The 15,629-nt window shown below is 39.8% G+C and overlaps 1 protein-coding gene across 1 annotated transcript in view; it reads left to right on the top strand.

The window, feature by feature from the left end:
* Window positions 1-11,066: 11,066 nt before the first annotated feature.
* Window positions 11,067-15,629, top strand: part of BBS7 (Bardet-Biedl syndrome 7) — a 24,813-nt gene continuing 20,250 nt past the window's right edge. The window contains exon 1 of the mRNA XM_009998571.1: window positions 11,067-11,096. Coding sequence (XP_009996873.1) covers window positions 11,067-11,096 — 30 coding nt within the window. The remainder of the gene's footprint in view (window positions 11,097-15,629) is intronic.

Raw genomic sequence — 15,629 nt, 5'->3', positions numbered from 1 at the left:
TGCTGATTTGCACGGTTTGGTAATTCTGCCATTTGTAACAGGAGGACAGGTTTGCTGAAGAGAACACCACTGAAATTATACTTTACTGAAGTGGTTTTCTTAAATAGTATCAGGAAGCCTGCACTGCTGTATGGGCCAGAAGCTCAGGAGTTCCTCCTCCTGGGTGCTAATGTGCTAGCATACCAGTGTTTATGTGGCATTGCTGCTTAGGTAGCATCTGAGGGAAATCAGTTTCCACCAGTGTCAAGGGGCTAATGAGTCAGTTCTCATTACTTGCCCCCCAAAAAACCTGATCAGCCACCAGCCTGTTTGAAACTCTATATGGCAGCAAATGCTGTCTTCTAGCATTTCATAAAAGTCGGGTGCTTTGTGTAGCCAGATGTCAGGGAGCCACATGATAATGCAGCATTCTTAGCTTTGACAGACTGTGGAAGAGAAAGGAAGTGTCATGGTTCCTGCTGCCTGAAGGTGCCTCACTCTGCCTTTTCAGCCCCCTGCATCTCCTGGTTTAAGCATTGCTTTATCTTAAATTATGTTAGGGTGGGGAAATACAGATTCATGTATGCTGCCATTTGCTAGTCCCAGCATGTACTCATGGGGAGCAGCCTCTTCATTTGACAGAAGGCAAGGACTGAGATTTTGGTGATATTTAGGACTCAGTTGCTGTGAGAAATTACTCAGGCACTCAAGAGACAGCCAGTCTCAAGGCCAGTCCAGTGCATGGCTGCTGTGCATATGGTTCAGTGGCCGCAATACCCCTTTGAATTACCCTGCCAGGAAAACAAGAAATAAAGTTGTGGGACTGTGGTTTTGTTACTTCTTTTTTTTTTTTTCTTAGAATTTCTTTTGAAGTAAGAAAAAAATCTTGCTTCCCAGCAGCTGCATCTCAGGGTTATGATGAGGCTGTGATCTGGAGTAAATCAATGTAAATTAATTTCTGAGAAGTTTGAGTAAGAAAACTGATTTGCACATAGCCAGATTCTACTTTCTGTGCTGAAAAGCATTTTATTCTGTAAAGTGAACAACTAGTATTATAATTATGCCCTTTATATTTACTCATCTGTGTAGCTGGGTAGTTGTGCTCCTCTGTAAAACTTAATCCTGCTGATTCAGAAGTGTTTTATGGACGTCAATTGTAAGGAAATAAGAGGTGTTCTGTTTCCCCATTTAATGTTTTTTCATCTTTAGAAGTACAGCATACTGTTACATTGCTAGGCCATGATACTCTCACTGCCAAGTCATGGAGATGTCTGAGCTGTATCCCCACATATCATTTAATACCTTGCCACTTGATTTGCCCCTTTGAAACCAAGAGAGCCTTACCTAAGGTGTATGATGACACTGGGACACTGCAAATACATCCTTTTTTGTTCCATTGGTACAACCTTGTTTCATGAAATGGGAGAATGCAGAGAGTTTAAATGAGAAGAGTTTGGCCAATGTTGCTGTGTTGTTTTTTTTTTCATTTCTTGTTGCAGGTATGATGTGGTCAGAATGCAAAGAGCTGTGGCTGGAAGGACCCAGGGAATATATTTTGCAGTTATGGAATGTTTTGGATTTTGGGATGCTGTCCATTTTCATAGCTGCTTTCACAGCGATATTCCTGCAGGACACAAAAGCACAACAGTATGTGGACAACTACATTGAAGAGAGTGACCTCTCTGAGGTCACACTTCCTCCAGAAATAGAGTATTTTACCTATGGTGAGTTTAACTTCTCTGCAACACAAATCTGAAAATAGAAAAACTGGTAGGATGCACTATTATTTCAAAGCCTTAAAACCAATATTTGCATGCTTTTGTTCCTCGCATTATCTAACCATTCTGCCTGAGTATTTTTGTTTCTAAGCTATTTAAACAATAGCTGTTATGATGCTAGTTTGACAAATAAGTTTGCCATTATATTAAAACCAAACAAACAGGCATAAGGACAAAATCAGTTCAAATGTATCTGTCCCTGATTTTGTTGTAACTGGGTTGTCCTTGAGCTGAATTTTACCCTCTTGATTTTATATATTTGCAAGCTATGTTTAATTATTGACTTAATGTGTAACAGATGAAATTTTCATGTGTATTATATTTTTTGTTTGCTTCAGTTGTTTAACACATTCATACCCATAAAGATCTGTCAGCATTCGTGATAAGGGAAGGATGCTGGACCAACTAAAGATCAAACAGAATAAAAGTACTAAATAGTTATTGCAGTGCAGAAATGGTAATCAAAGGTGCAATGGATCTCTGCAACATCAGCAAAGCCTGTATTTGTTGACAGTGTATTTTAGTATTTACTTTATGAACCTCAATGTGTTATAATAGCAGACTTGTTTTTGTTATTTATGTTAATTCCTATATAATCAAAGTGAATTTTTACATATGTAAAGACTTATTTGGAAACACATGGTATTTTGACATGAAACATTTTAATTTAATAGTTTTTGGCTAAGACAGTGCATCAATTCACATAATAAAAAATGTATGCATTTATATACAACTCAATTGTTTCTTTGCATGTTGTGTGTAAAAACCACCATCTTACTTCCGTTAAGGTAAATGGCAAAAGTTTTTACTATTTCCGTAGGAACTAGGTTATATCCTAAACTTGTAACAATGGCAAAAGCTTGGTGTGAATAACAAATTAAATTGTTCATCAACCAACAGAGTTAAATTCCCATCAATAAAACTTAAAATATTAATTTTTGGCTTTAGCATAGTGCTTTTAAAGATAGTTAATAATGCAGTCATGTTAAGAAAACCAATGAGGAATTACTTATTGCTATGTAGTTTAGGTTAAAATGAAAACTGTAGAAGAAAATGTCATGTTTCTTCAAGTATAGTTTTCCTTCTACAAAAGGTAATGTAATTTATATTCATTATTTGTGCCTTAAAGGCAATGGGAATAGAATAGCAACTACTGGGCTCTCCACATATTTGTCTCAATTAAATTCAGACATGTTCATGAAAAATCCTGTCAAGGTTTATTTTTCGACATTGTGACAAATGAATAACTCCTTATATTTATCCCTGTATTTTGTATCTTCCAGCTAGAGATAAATGGCTCCCATCTGATCCTCAGATAATATCTGAAGGCCTTTATGCAATTGCTGTTGTTCTTAGCTTTTCCCGGATTGCATATATCCTGCCTGCAAATGAGAGTTTTGGGCCCTTGCAAATTTCACTTGGAAGGACTGTTAAGGATATCTTCAAGTTTATGGTCCTTTTTATTATGGTATTTCTTGCATTTATGATTGGAATGTTCATACTCTATTCCTACTACCTTGGAGCAAAACTAAACCCAGCTTTTACAACGTAAGTATGTAGTTCTGTTTGAGTAAAACACCAGTATGAAGCTTGTAGAGGAATCGGGCATCTCAGAACCTTAAAAATCAGAATTTAAAAGACCAATTCTTTCCTACTTGTATAATGGAAGCTTTTATTGCAGTTTAAAATAATTTTACCTGTATATTATGTTAATCACACAGACTTGTGGATAACATTTTCCCAAAGCAACTGCTAGAATTGTAATCTTTAAGCCCTTTCAGAGTTAATTGATACGCAGAGAGGTTTAGTCTAGATGTCAATAATGGGCCTCCAAATAATATTAATTTGTCAAGAAACAGAGATAGTGATTATGTAGATGGCAAGTTTCCCTCTTAGGCTGGTAATTAATCTATGAAGTGTGTTGGATGCTTTTGGATCCAGATTTAAAATTTAAGTGATAACTGCTTGTTTATGTTCATCACATGAGGACAGAAAAATTATAGTTTTAAGTTTCTCTTCACACAACAGGATTGTTATGATCTCTGAAATTTTTGTGTTTGCTTGGTTTTTTTACTCCCTGAAACGAAGTGATGCTGAAGTGATAAATATTTAGGATGTTTGCCCCAGAAGCAAAAGGCTTTTGGGCAGGAGTTAGCAGGGCTCATTGACAGCTCATTAAACTAGATATGAAGGGGGAAGGGGAGATAACTGAGCCTGTTAGGGACAAGCCCAAGAGAAACATGACAAAGCTTGAAGGATGGTGAACTAGGGAGGATTCTCACTCTTGTTTCATTTGAGAGAAAGGATTGATGTTTAGAAATCATGGAAGCACCTGAGAAGGGTCTGTTAGAAAATGGAGCCACACTGGAAAAAAGGTGTTGGAATCATTAGCTCATCTGAAGTGCACCTATGCCAATGAGCAACGGTATGAGCAACAAACAGGGGGAGCTGGAAGCCATGATACAGCAGGAAAACTGACATAGCGGCTGTCACAGAATCGTGGTGGGATGCATCACAGGACTGGAGTGCCCCAAATTGATGGCTACAAGCTCTTCAGGAGGGATAGAAAGGGAAGGAGAAGGGGTGGAGTGGTCCTATATGTTAGAGAATGCTGTGAGAGCTTGGAAATCAAGTATAGTCATGATGAAGTTGAGAGTGTTTGGATGAGGTTAAGGGCCAATAAAGCTGCTCTTGATGTGGGAGTCTGCTAGAGACCTCCCAACCAAAGCAGTGAGGTGGATGAAGCTTTCTATAAGCAGTTGGGAGAAATCTACCAGTTCCTTGCTGTTGTTCTTGTGGGGGACTTTAGCCTCCCAGACATCTGTTGGGAATACAGCACAGCATCGAGGGAACATTCCAAGAGGTTCCTGGAATGTGTGGAAGGTAACTTCCTCACACAGCTGATAAGTGAGCCAACCAGGGAGGGTGCCCTCCTGGGCCTGCTCCTGGTGAACAGGGAAGATCTTGTGGGAGAAGTAAAACTTGGGAGGCCATCTAGGGCACAGTGATCATGAGAAGACTGAGTTTTTGATCCTTGGAGAAACAAGGAGAGGGGTTAGTAAAACTGCCACCTTAGACTTCTGCAGGGCAAACTCTGACCTGCTCAGAAGACTGATTGACAAAGTCCCCTGGGAGGCTGCCTTGAAGGATAAAGGAGTCCAGGAAGGCTGGACATACTTCAAGAAAGAAGTTCTACAGGCACATGAGCTGCTGTCCCTGTGTGCTGAAAAACCAGTAAGTGGGGTAGGAGACCAGCCTGGCTAAATAGGGACCTTTGGCTGGACCTTAGGAACAAAAGGAGAGTCTATGACCTTTGGAAGAGGGGACAGGTCACTCATGAAGTCTATAAAGATGAAGTGAACCTATGCAGGGTGAAAATTAGGAGAGCCAAAGCACAGCTAGAGCTCAAACTAGCTACAGCTGTTAGGGATAATAAATGTTTCTATAAGCTCATTAACAGCAAAAGGAGGATCAGGGAAAATCTCTGTCCTTTATTGGATGCAAAGGGAACCTTAGTAACAAGGGATGAGGAAAAGGCTGAGGTGCTCAACACCTACTTTGCCTCAGCCTTTAGCAGTGGAACTACCTGCTCCATGGATATACAGCCACATGAGCTGGGAGACAGGGAGGAGATGCAGAATGAGGTCATCACAATTAAAGAGGAAGTGGTCAGAAACCTTCTACACCAATTAGACACAGATCTATGGGACCAGATGGGCTATATCCAAAGGTGCTGAAAGAGTTGGCAGATGTGATCCCCAACCCACTTTCCATTATTTACCAGAAGTCTTGGCTCACTGGGAAGGTCCCAATGGATTGGAGGGTAGCAAATGTAACACCCATCTATAAGAAAGGCAGAATGGAGGATCTGGGAAACTATAGACCTGTCAGCCTGACTTCAGTACCAGGGAAGGTCATGGAGCAGATCATCCTGAGTGTTATTAGAAGATATATAGAGGATAACCAGGGGATCAGGCCCAGTCAGCATGGGCTTATGAAAGGCAGGTCCTGCCTGACGAACCTGATCTCCTTTTATAACCTGATGACCTGACTATTGGATGAGGGAAAGGCTGTGGATATTGTCTGTCTGGACCTCCAAAAAACATCCTGGCTTGTATTAGAAATAGTGTGACCAGCAGAAGTATGGAGGTGATTGTCCCCATGTACTCAGCACTGGTAAGGCCACACCTGGAGTATTGTGTCCAGTTTTGGGCACCTCAATTCAAGAGAGACCTTGAGGTGCTGGAGTGAGTACAGAGGAGGGCAACAAAGCTGGTGAAGGGCCCAAAGAATAAATCTTAGGAAGAACACTTGAAGGAGCTGGGAATGTTTAGTTTGAGAAAGAGGAGGCTGAGGGGAGACCTCATCAGTCTCTGCAACTACCTGAAAGGTCATTGTAGAGAGGTTGGTGCTGGTCTCTTCTCATAGTTTCTTAGCAACAGAACAAGAGGGAATGGCTTCAAGCTGCAACAGGGGAGGTTTAGACTGGACATCAGGAGCATTTTTTCAATAGAAAGTGGTTAGACACTGGAATAGGCTGCCCAGGGAGATGGTGGAGTCACCATCCCTGGATATGTTTAAGGGTTGTTTGGATGTGGTGTTGGTGGAGATGGTTTAGGGGAGAAATTTGTAGAATAGGGATAATGGTTGCACTTGGTGATCCCAAGGGTCTTTTCCAACCTGAATAGTTCTATGATTCAGTGTTCCAAACCAGAAGTAATCCTACAGGATAATAAAGTTCAGAACTTTTCCTTTTTTCCCCATCTTTTTACTGGAGACATGACTTTTTTTTTCTTATGTAGTTTATTTCCTACTTATCCCCAATTTGAGCTCCATTTTTGCACTTATTCTTACTCACTGTCTTTTCTTTAGATAAGTAATGAAATATAAGGATTTCTTTGTTACAGCATTTTATATTTGGTGTCTAGAGTGCATACCTTTTGAATGCTTATTAATTTCAATTGCTTAAACAGACTGTGCATCCATGTCTATATTATTGGCATTTAAAAATCATTTATCAGTGTTAAAACAGGTAACTCAAGATAATGTGTATTGGCATATTTTAGTTATAGTTAGGAAAATACATCGGTCTAGCTCACTTTTTGGCAGCAGGGAGGAAGAAGTAGTTTCCAGTAAATTCTGTAGGGTACAAAGTAAGGTCCCTCAACATTTTTATTGACTATCAATCAGTTGATTGCATTTGCTTGCAGTCATGAGTCATCCTCTCAGGGAAGCAGGATAGAGCTTTGCAGTGAGCTGTATCCTGACTGCATGACAAGACACCCTGTAGCAATGTTTCCTGAGTGAAGAGAGGAATGGCAACCTAAGGAGAAGAGCTGGAAGAGGATCCACTCTCAAAGGCCCTGAAGGCTTGAATAGCACCTGGCAGATGTCTCAGTCCTTGGCAGCTCCCTTCCTCAGGAATTACCCTGAGTATGGGGTGGAGATGAGAGCAGAGAGGCAGTGAGTTCGGGATGCAGAGCCTTAAGGCTGTCTAGGTGCCTGCCTCCTGTTGAAGTGTCTGGTCTGCTGATTTCAACAAATCTTGAACAAATCCCATGAAATCCATTTGGTTTGTCAGTTCTGTTGCTGAACCTTCTGCTACCCACTTCTGAGTGCAGCTTTCCAAATCAAAGGTTTAATCAATAGCTCTTGAAAAGAGTGCAGCAGTTTCTTCCCATCAGCCCTACTCTTAGCTTTATTGGGATAGGGGAAGTCTGCCCCTGTGGAGTTACACTGGAAAATAATAAGATGAGAATATGCTTTATCTCAAAAAGTGGAAATACAGTATCTTTCTAATTCCTGGACTGTTGTTTTGTCTGTATTACTATAACTGTATTATCTATGACGGATAGATGGAGCACAGTGCAGAAATGTTCTTTGTTGTTTTGATCAGTGCTCTACAAACCTGGTTCACAGAAAAAATACTTGATCATTTATCACTTTAAGCACTACACACATTTATTTGTGAGGTTGCTAATAATGCCTTCCTCTTTTCCTACAGAGTGGAAGAAAGTTTCAAGACCTTATTTTGGTCAATATTTGGCTTGTCTGAAGTAACCTCTGTTGTCCTCAAATATGATCATAAGTTCATAGAGAACATTGGTTATGTTCTTTATGGCATATACAATGTAACGATGGTGGTAGTTCTGCTCAACATGCTGATTGCTATGATCAACAGTTCATACCAAGAAATTGAGGTGAGCTCTGTTCCCCAGTTGTTCTCTCTTGTTACATTGAAAAAAAGCAGAATTATCAAGAATTATTGCAATGAGTACATCTTGATATGCAAAAGTACAGTGAAGAGATTCCCTCAATAAAGGAGATCACAAGAAATACCACGTTCCTAGGACTGGCTTTATCTAACAACCCAGGCAAGCTGCAGAACCTTATGGGATCTGAACAAGTAGTTCATCAGGTGCCATGTGTGCATCTAAGGAGATGTCACCCATCCAGCAATCTTACAACCTAAAATAATATTCCAATGAAGTCTTCTGTGAAGTAGAAAAAGAAGTTACTGGACATAACATTTGAGTTGGGCATTACATTCCCAGTTTCCTTAGGATGCTTGTTGCATGTTTCCTTATTGTAGTGCACTTCAATCTTTGACAGATGATTTGGGTACGGATGAAATGTATTTTGATATGTGTACTTCAATGGAAATCTGGTTTTTAGTTCCAATCCTCAAACCTTTTAGCTAAATGTGAAGAAGTTAGATGTTTAGGCACAGCAGGGATTCATGGACATACTTTTTACATCTCTATGCCTCCCTACATGGAGCTTGATACAGGTGTTTATCTTCAAGATGGTTGTGACTGAGTCACACTTCGCAGTGCTTCTTACATGTTTTGTTTGTTATATGTGCTTTTTTTCACTTTAGGTACCATGTTAAAACTTGTTTCTAGGTTTACTGAGCTTTGCCATATGCCCTGAAAATACAGTAGCAGTATTTCTCCAAATCTGCCAGATGACTCAGTTGAATGAATACTTCCCACAAAGTTGCTGGCTGCATTGCATATTAAAATAGATAAATTTTATTTAAATTTCATGAGGATGACAAAGTATCTTCATTTTTTAAAAATGAGTATTTAGCATGCAACTCCAACAAAAATACTCAGAAAATTTTAAGTAGAGAAGGTACTTGGGATTTAAAAATCCAAGTTGCTGAAATAAAAGTAAAATTGTGTATTTATAGTGACAGTTTCCCAGATCATTATATTATTCAGAGTTCTACATTCACATAGATGCACATGAAACTTGTTTTAAATATAAACACACCTGTTTTTATATCTTAACACAGGATGACAGTGATGTCGAGTGGAAGTTTGCTCGTTCTAAACTTTGGTTATCATATTTTGATGATGGAAAAACGTTACCTCCTCCATTCAGTCTGGTACCAAGCCCTAAATCTTTTTTCTATTTCATCATGAGGATCATCAACTTTTCTAAGTGCAGGAGGAGACGGCTACAGAAAGATGTTGAAATGGGAATGGGCAATTCCAAATCTAGGGTAGGTATTGAAATACTTTTATTGCAGTGAAGAATTGTGTGTTGATTCCAGAATTCTGCTTTTCTTGAGGTTTTAGGGTGTAATCTGTGCTTCCAGTGATAGTATGGTAATTACTTAAGCATTTATATTCATAGAGCTGCATTTTAAACTGTGTAAGAATACTGCGTAAGACCAAAAAAAAGCTATAAATTTTCTTAGGACAAGGTCCAGTAACTGGAAAAACACAATTAAACCAAAAATAACTGATGTGGAAAGAAGCAAATAATTCCCACAAGAAATTACCTAAATTTTTAATAAAGATGCTTTCAGCCTCCATGAGAAAGATTTTTAGTTTAGGCTAGAAAAAAAACAAAGAGGGGTAAGGGGAGAATTTTTCCTTTCACTAGGACAGGAAAAGGATAGTGTGGTCAGTATGATATTCACTTGCTACTGTCAAAAGCTATGTTCTCAACAGAAGACAAAAGGAAAGAAGAGGGGGACTGGTAATAATATTCTAACCATTATATTCTAAATGAGAGTGTCTTAATGTTCTTTACAAATGTTAATGGAATGCAGCCTCTCAATGCCCTTGTGAGAATTAGGTGACAATTCCCCCTTTTTTACTAATGGCAGACTGGGGCACAAATGGGTTAAAGAGGATGCATGTGGGGTTTTTTTATAAGTTAGGCTCAAGGTCCAGTGTATTAAAAAGACTGAAATCAATACCTCAAAAATAATTATTTGGTTTACTGTAAATTATGAGAAATGTCAAGTCTAGTCATCTTTCTGAAAGATCTTTTTGAACCTGAGGACTTCTGAGCTGTTGGTGTTACTGACTCTTCAGTAAAGAAAATATTTTCTCCAGTTTTCTGTAGGCAGTAAAATAGATACATGTTTATAACAATGCCAACTTAAATCAGTTTTGAAGCACCTTTTTGGAACTGAGTGTCTTCATTAGTTCTCTCCAGTCACCATACAGAAAGGTGTGTTTAATAAACACAACAAAGAAACCTCAGCTCTCCAAGACACACTTTTATAACAAACATTCAGTAGTTCTTACATGTCATCCAGCAGTGTGTTTTATCATACGTACAATGAAAGTAACTGAAGAACTGGAATCCTGCATTAGTCACTGCTGAGACAGGACAGTTGGAGCTAGTTCTCTTGAACAACAAACCCAATGATTTTGGGGGGAAGGCAGCCCACAGCCTCCTCAGTGTCAGGCTGGGCTGGCACACTATGTATTACACCATGTATGAAGAGAAATCCTGTCCCACTCCCTACAAGAAAAGGTGGCTGATGGGATGTCTTGTTGCCCACAAGAAGGTGGGCAGCCTGGAGTAGGGAAGAATAGCCCACTTGTGGCCCAGCTTCAGCCACAGGCTGTAGGTGGCAAAGGCACAAAACCAACTGCAGGTAAAGAAAGCATCAAACCTAGTATATAGGTGCAGGCTGACTGCAGTTTGTTCCCCTAGCCCACCAGAGAGGTCAGCTATCTCTGATTCTGTGACTTTTAATTGGCCACAAAGAAAATGAATGGAATTAGGGGGCTGAACCTTCTTCTATGGATACATGTGTGTTTTTTTACTTAACCCTCACCAGTGTATCTAAGAGAAGAGTTAGATTCCTGATTTGGAAGTAACAAACCTTCTGCATAGGTCACAAAGCCACCTTGGACCTTTCCCCCTCTGTTTCTAGCCCAGTGCTAAAAAATAATAAATTTTTTGGGATCTGATGTCTTTGTGATCCTTTAATAACTGAATGATGACCATTTTTCTGAATGTGTTACTGTTCCTGAAAATGGTGTCCAAGTTTTGACCATGTATTTGTTGTTGAATGAATATTTAAGAGTGCAGATCCACAACACATTTTTGTTAAAGCAAATTTAGAGAGTCTCCCTGCTTTAGGAGCAGGAGCCACTCATCCCTGATTCCAAGTCATAATTCATTATTTCCTCAGCTGTGTGAGTACATTTGCTTTGAAGCTGTGAACAGGATAGCTAAAATGATCAGTGTTTAAAAAAAAAAACAAATAAGTGAAGATAATGAATTATTTTTTAAAAATATTATTCTGATGGAGTGACCAGGGGGACATCCCTAAATGTCTTCAATTTTTAAAAAAATTGAGCTGAATTCTAACTGAATTCCATAATATTTTAATTTTGTCTTATTTCTTCCTAGTTAAACCTTTTCACTCAGTCGAACTCCAGAGTTTTTGAATCCCACAGTTTTAACAGCATTCTCAATCAGCCCACACGCTATCAGGTGAGTACATACAGTGGTCTCTGTTCTGAGAAGTTATTAGCTGAATTTTGTGTTTCAAGTACATTTTGCCTTCACCAAGTAAAGAAAACCTGTAGCAATCCAACTCCAGGATGCTACTGAAAAAAAAAAGTTATTCTTCAAGCCCCATTATTCGAAGCATTTATCCCATACAAAACTTTTATTTCCCTTTGTTGTCCCAGTTTGGAAAGTGTGAGAAGCAAACATCTGAAACTGATTTCTGGGGAAGGGATGTGGGAACACTGAGCTGACTAGGTTTAAGCATTACATTCCCTGCCTTTCTTCTCATGATCTGAGATGTGACACTCAGCACTCCTGCAGATGGGAATGCTCCTTTCTGCAAAGAGCATTCTGTCAGATACTATATTCCTGTCTTCTTTCCAGCTCAGGAATTAAAGAGTAAATAGGAGCTTTTGCACTGTAAAACCAAATATTGCAGGCATATATTCCACCTGTGCAACCTGTGTTAGATGAGCTACATTAGATCAGGTACAGTAACACAGTGCAAGAACATTAGCACATACAAGGAACTCTGGCAGTTACAGTATAAAAAAATACACAATCTTAATGTATCTTTTACAGCTGACATTGCACTGTAAAATCTCAACTTCTCTTTCTTTCTTTTTAAAAGGTAAACATTTATTTCTTACTATTACACATCCTTTCACATGAGCTGAGTTTAACAGAGCAGACCTATTCTGGAGCTACTTAACGCCTAAATCGGGCATTTTTAGACTTATTTTCCTGTTGTCCTGTTGCCAACAGAAGATTGTGGTGTGCTTTAAATAAGTGGTAATTGGATGAGAAGTGTGTTTTATTGTAATGATGCATCTCAGCATGCCACCAGAAGAGCCCACAGGAGGCAACTGCTTGATCTGGGGCTGTTGCTTCTTTCATTTAAACAGATGTGAAGAAGACAGTTAAGAAAGAAAAGTGAATTGTGTTTAATTATATATGCTCACCTGATTATATAACTGTTTTAATTTGGCAGCAAATAATGAAAAGACTGATAAAACGTTATGTTCTGAAAGCACAAGTGGACAAAGAAAATGATGAAGTAAATGAAGGTAAGAAAGGGACTGCATTTGCAGTATTCAGAGACAATTTTTGTAATGTATTGGGGATTGGTATTGCAGTGAGGCATGGAGGTTTCAGATAAAAAGAGGGGTTTTTTCTACTTCAAAGGCACTGTACTCAGATAGTGGTGGAAGTATGCCTGCAACAACAAAAATGGACAAGTAGGACCAAAGAAGTAGAAATTAAAAATATTATTGGCCCCATTTTACAGGAGGAAAAAGAGAGCACAGACACAAGGCACAGTTACAGAGGAGATTTTTGAGGAAGTCACCAACTGTAATCACATTTTCAGAGTCCTTGTTAGACCTGCAAGACATCTTTCTCTCTTTCATTTAACTGAATACACAATTTACCACTCTACACTATGGACTAGTTGTATTATCTTCCTTTGTACAGCTGTGCAGGGTATCCACCTGTGAAGCCACACAGAGTTAGATGCATGGTGAGAAAAGTGACAGTTGTAGCCACTATTTCAGTGTGTAACCAGAGATCTTTTGAGATAGGATGGATCTGAGCTTGGTGTTGGGTGACAGTGTGGAACTTCCCTGGTGGTGGTGAGGGGTGCATGCTCCAGGCACACACCCCGACTCCCGTTGGGATGAGACTCAGATGGATGCTGTCCTCCTTCCTCTAGCCTTCCAGGAATGAAAGACAGGTCTAAAGGCCTAGAAAGAAATGATTGAGCTCTGGGCAGGTCTCCAAACAAAATAATTGGGGTGCATGCAGCACAGAGCATGCTGCCTCTGCTCTTGGAACTGTGACAGCCCAGCAATGGTTTTGTTCCCTATAGGCTGGAGGTTATAACCCTCAGGGTTCAGCCAGTAAGAAATATGTGTGACTGCCACCAGAACAACATGACTGCTTAGCATTAGTTCTTGTCAGGGATAGTTCTGTTGAGTTTGGTGCACTGGGAATGCTTAACCCAAGCCACTGTGCTGGCACCATTGTGCTCATCCAGCTGATACGCAGTCATGAACAACTTGGGAACAGAACAGCTTTTACTGGCAGGGAGGCATCAGGCAGCTGCAGGTATGTACGATGTGCAGGGCCTGAACAGGCTGCTTTCCCAGCTGAGGCAGCATAACTTTTATTTTGTTAGTTACTCTCTGCTTTACCTGTAACTCTGCAACGAGAGGCAGGGAGCAGAAATGAGGATTTTAGACTGCTGTATTCTAAATAGAAAAATTCTGCATTCTTATGTGCTGCAGCTGTTTGAAATGTTTCCCTATTTTGCAGCACTAGAGAATTTAGGTATTTTTTTTGTAGTCTTTATTTCATACATGAGAAATAATTTTGTGTAGTGGCTACTGTGTAAGAATTCATGTATCTGACACTTGCTGGAAGAATAATATTTAAATATTTTTAAAAGCTTCTGCTCTTGATTATCTTATAATGGAAAACATGCTTGTTGCTGTCTTGAAGTTTTCTTTTAAATACCTTTTTTGTACTCATCTCAAATCATAACAATTTGAAATTGGTTGACTTTTTCTAATCCAAAGGATATTTTTAAGCAAGAGGAGAGAGACTCGGAGGCTGTGAGTTTAATTGTCAGCTCTGCCACACTTTTCCTGTGTGATCTTTGCACATCACTTCAGAAAAAAAATCTCTTTGCCTTTTCTTTCTGAAAGGGGGATACTAATACTTACCAGCTGCTCAGCAGTGTTGCAGTGATTAATTCATTAACCTATGTAAAGCACCTTTTGAATCTTTGATGTTCTGTACAGACACTGAGCACAACATTAGAGTTCAGCTGACCATTAAAATACCTTTGGGTGCTGTCTAGGGGTGGAGAGACACCCATCTCGGAGAGGGTGAAGAGAAGGTAAAGCCTCCTGCCCCAGCCCAAATCTGCTGCCACGGGCATCTTGAGATGATGATCTGCAATAGGCACTGATGTCACTTCACAGTATTGAATGAGTGCTAAATTTTGCTAACAAGTATTTTCTTTCCATCATTAATACAGGTGAACTAAAGGAAATCAAACAGGACATCTCCAGTCTTCGCTACGAACTTTTGGAGGACAAGTCCCAAGCAACAGAAGAATTAGCAATTTTAATACACAAACTCAGTGAGAAACTAAATCCTAACATGTTGAGATGTGAATGATTCAACAAAGGAACCACGGCTTTGACTACAGCACAACTATTTATTGGCAATAATATTTCAGTATCTTATACTTGAAAAATGTATTGTAGATTTTTAGCACTAAATAACTTTATGTACAGCTTCTCTGGAATTTAGTCTTAGGAAGTTTTATTAACTCACCACAAAAAGATTGCTGTCTTCGTTTTAATTGTCTAAAAGCAAGAACTATACAATTATTTTTTGGGGCATTTATGCATTAAAGAGGTAAAATGGTATGAATTGCTGGTATTTTAACAGGTTTATGAATACATAGTGAGAACTGTTTGCACCGACACTGCAAGAAAAAGTCACAGTAATGGAGGCAGGAGAGTTCTGTTCTTCACCCCAGCTGGGCCCAGAGAGGGCTTTTCAGATGCCATCAGTCAGGCAGAGGTGAGGGGAGGATTACTTGAAGCCTTTGCCCTTCGTGAGTGACCCCAGCCAGGTGTGTGAGCTGGAACTCTAGGCAGGATGGCAGGGAATTCATGGAGATCAGGTAAGTGTGAATGCAATGGTAGCAGCACCGTTGAACACCTGTGTGTATGTACATGTACCCACAACTACTTTCTTAATGAAGCAGATTTACTCTCAACAGGAAGGATCAGACTTTTAAACACAAACACGTACCCCGGTGGGAGGCGGTGGGGACCCTCCTGAGCTCCTCCTTGTGCTAGAAACCATGTTGTTTTTTAAATTCCGACTTCGTACAGGGCTGGCATTTTGTTACGCCGCTCTCAGCAACCCCTCCCGCGCTTCATTGTTAAATAAAACGTTCCTACTTTACTGGTACTTGACGTGGTCCCGCTTCCTTTGGCACCGCAGTCTGGAGCGTCCCCCCTTGACGAGGCCGGTCCCGGACCCACCAGCTGCCAGCCCAGCGCCAGCTGCCTGCCCCCTCCC

This window comes from Chaetura pelagica, unplaced genomic scaffold, assembly GCF_000747805.2.
Source record: "Chaetura pelagica isolate M959 unplaced genomic scaffold, ChaPel_1.0 scaffold176, whole genome shotgun sequence".
Taxonomy (NCBI): Eukaryota; Metazoa; Chordata; class Aves; order Apodiformes; family Apodidae; genus Chaetura; species Chaetura pelagica.
Note: the sequence above shows the minus strand (reverse complement) of the source record. Positions and strands in the feature narration are given on the sequence as shown.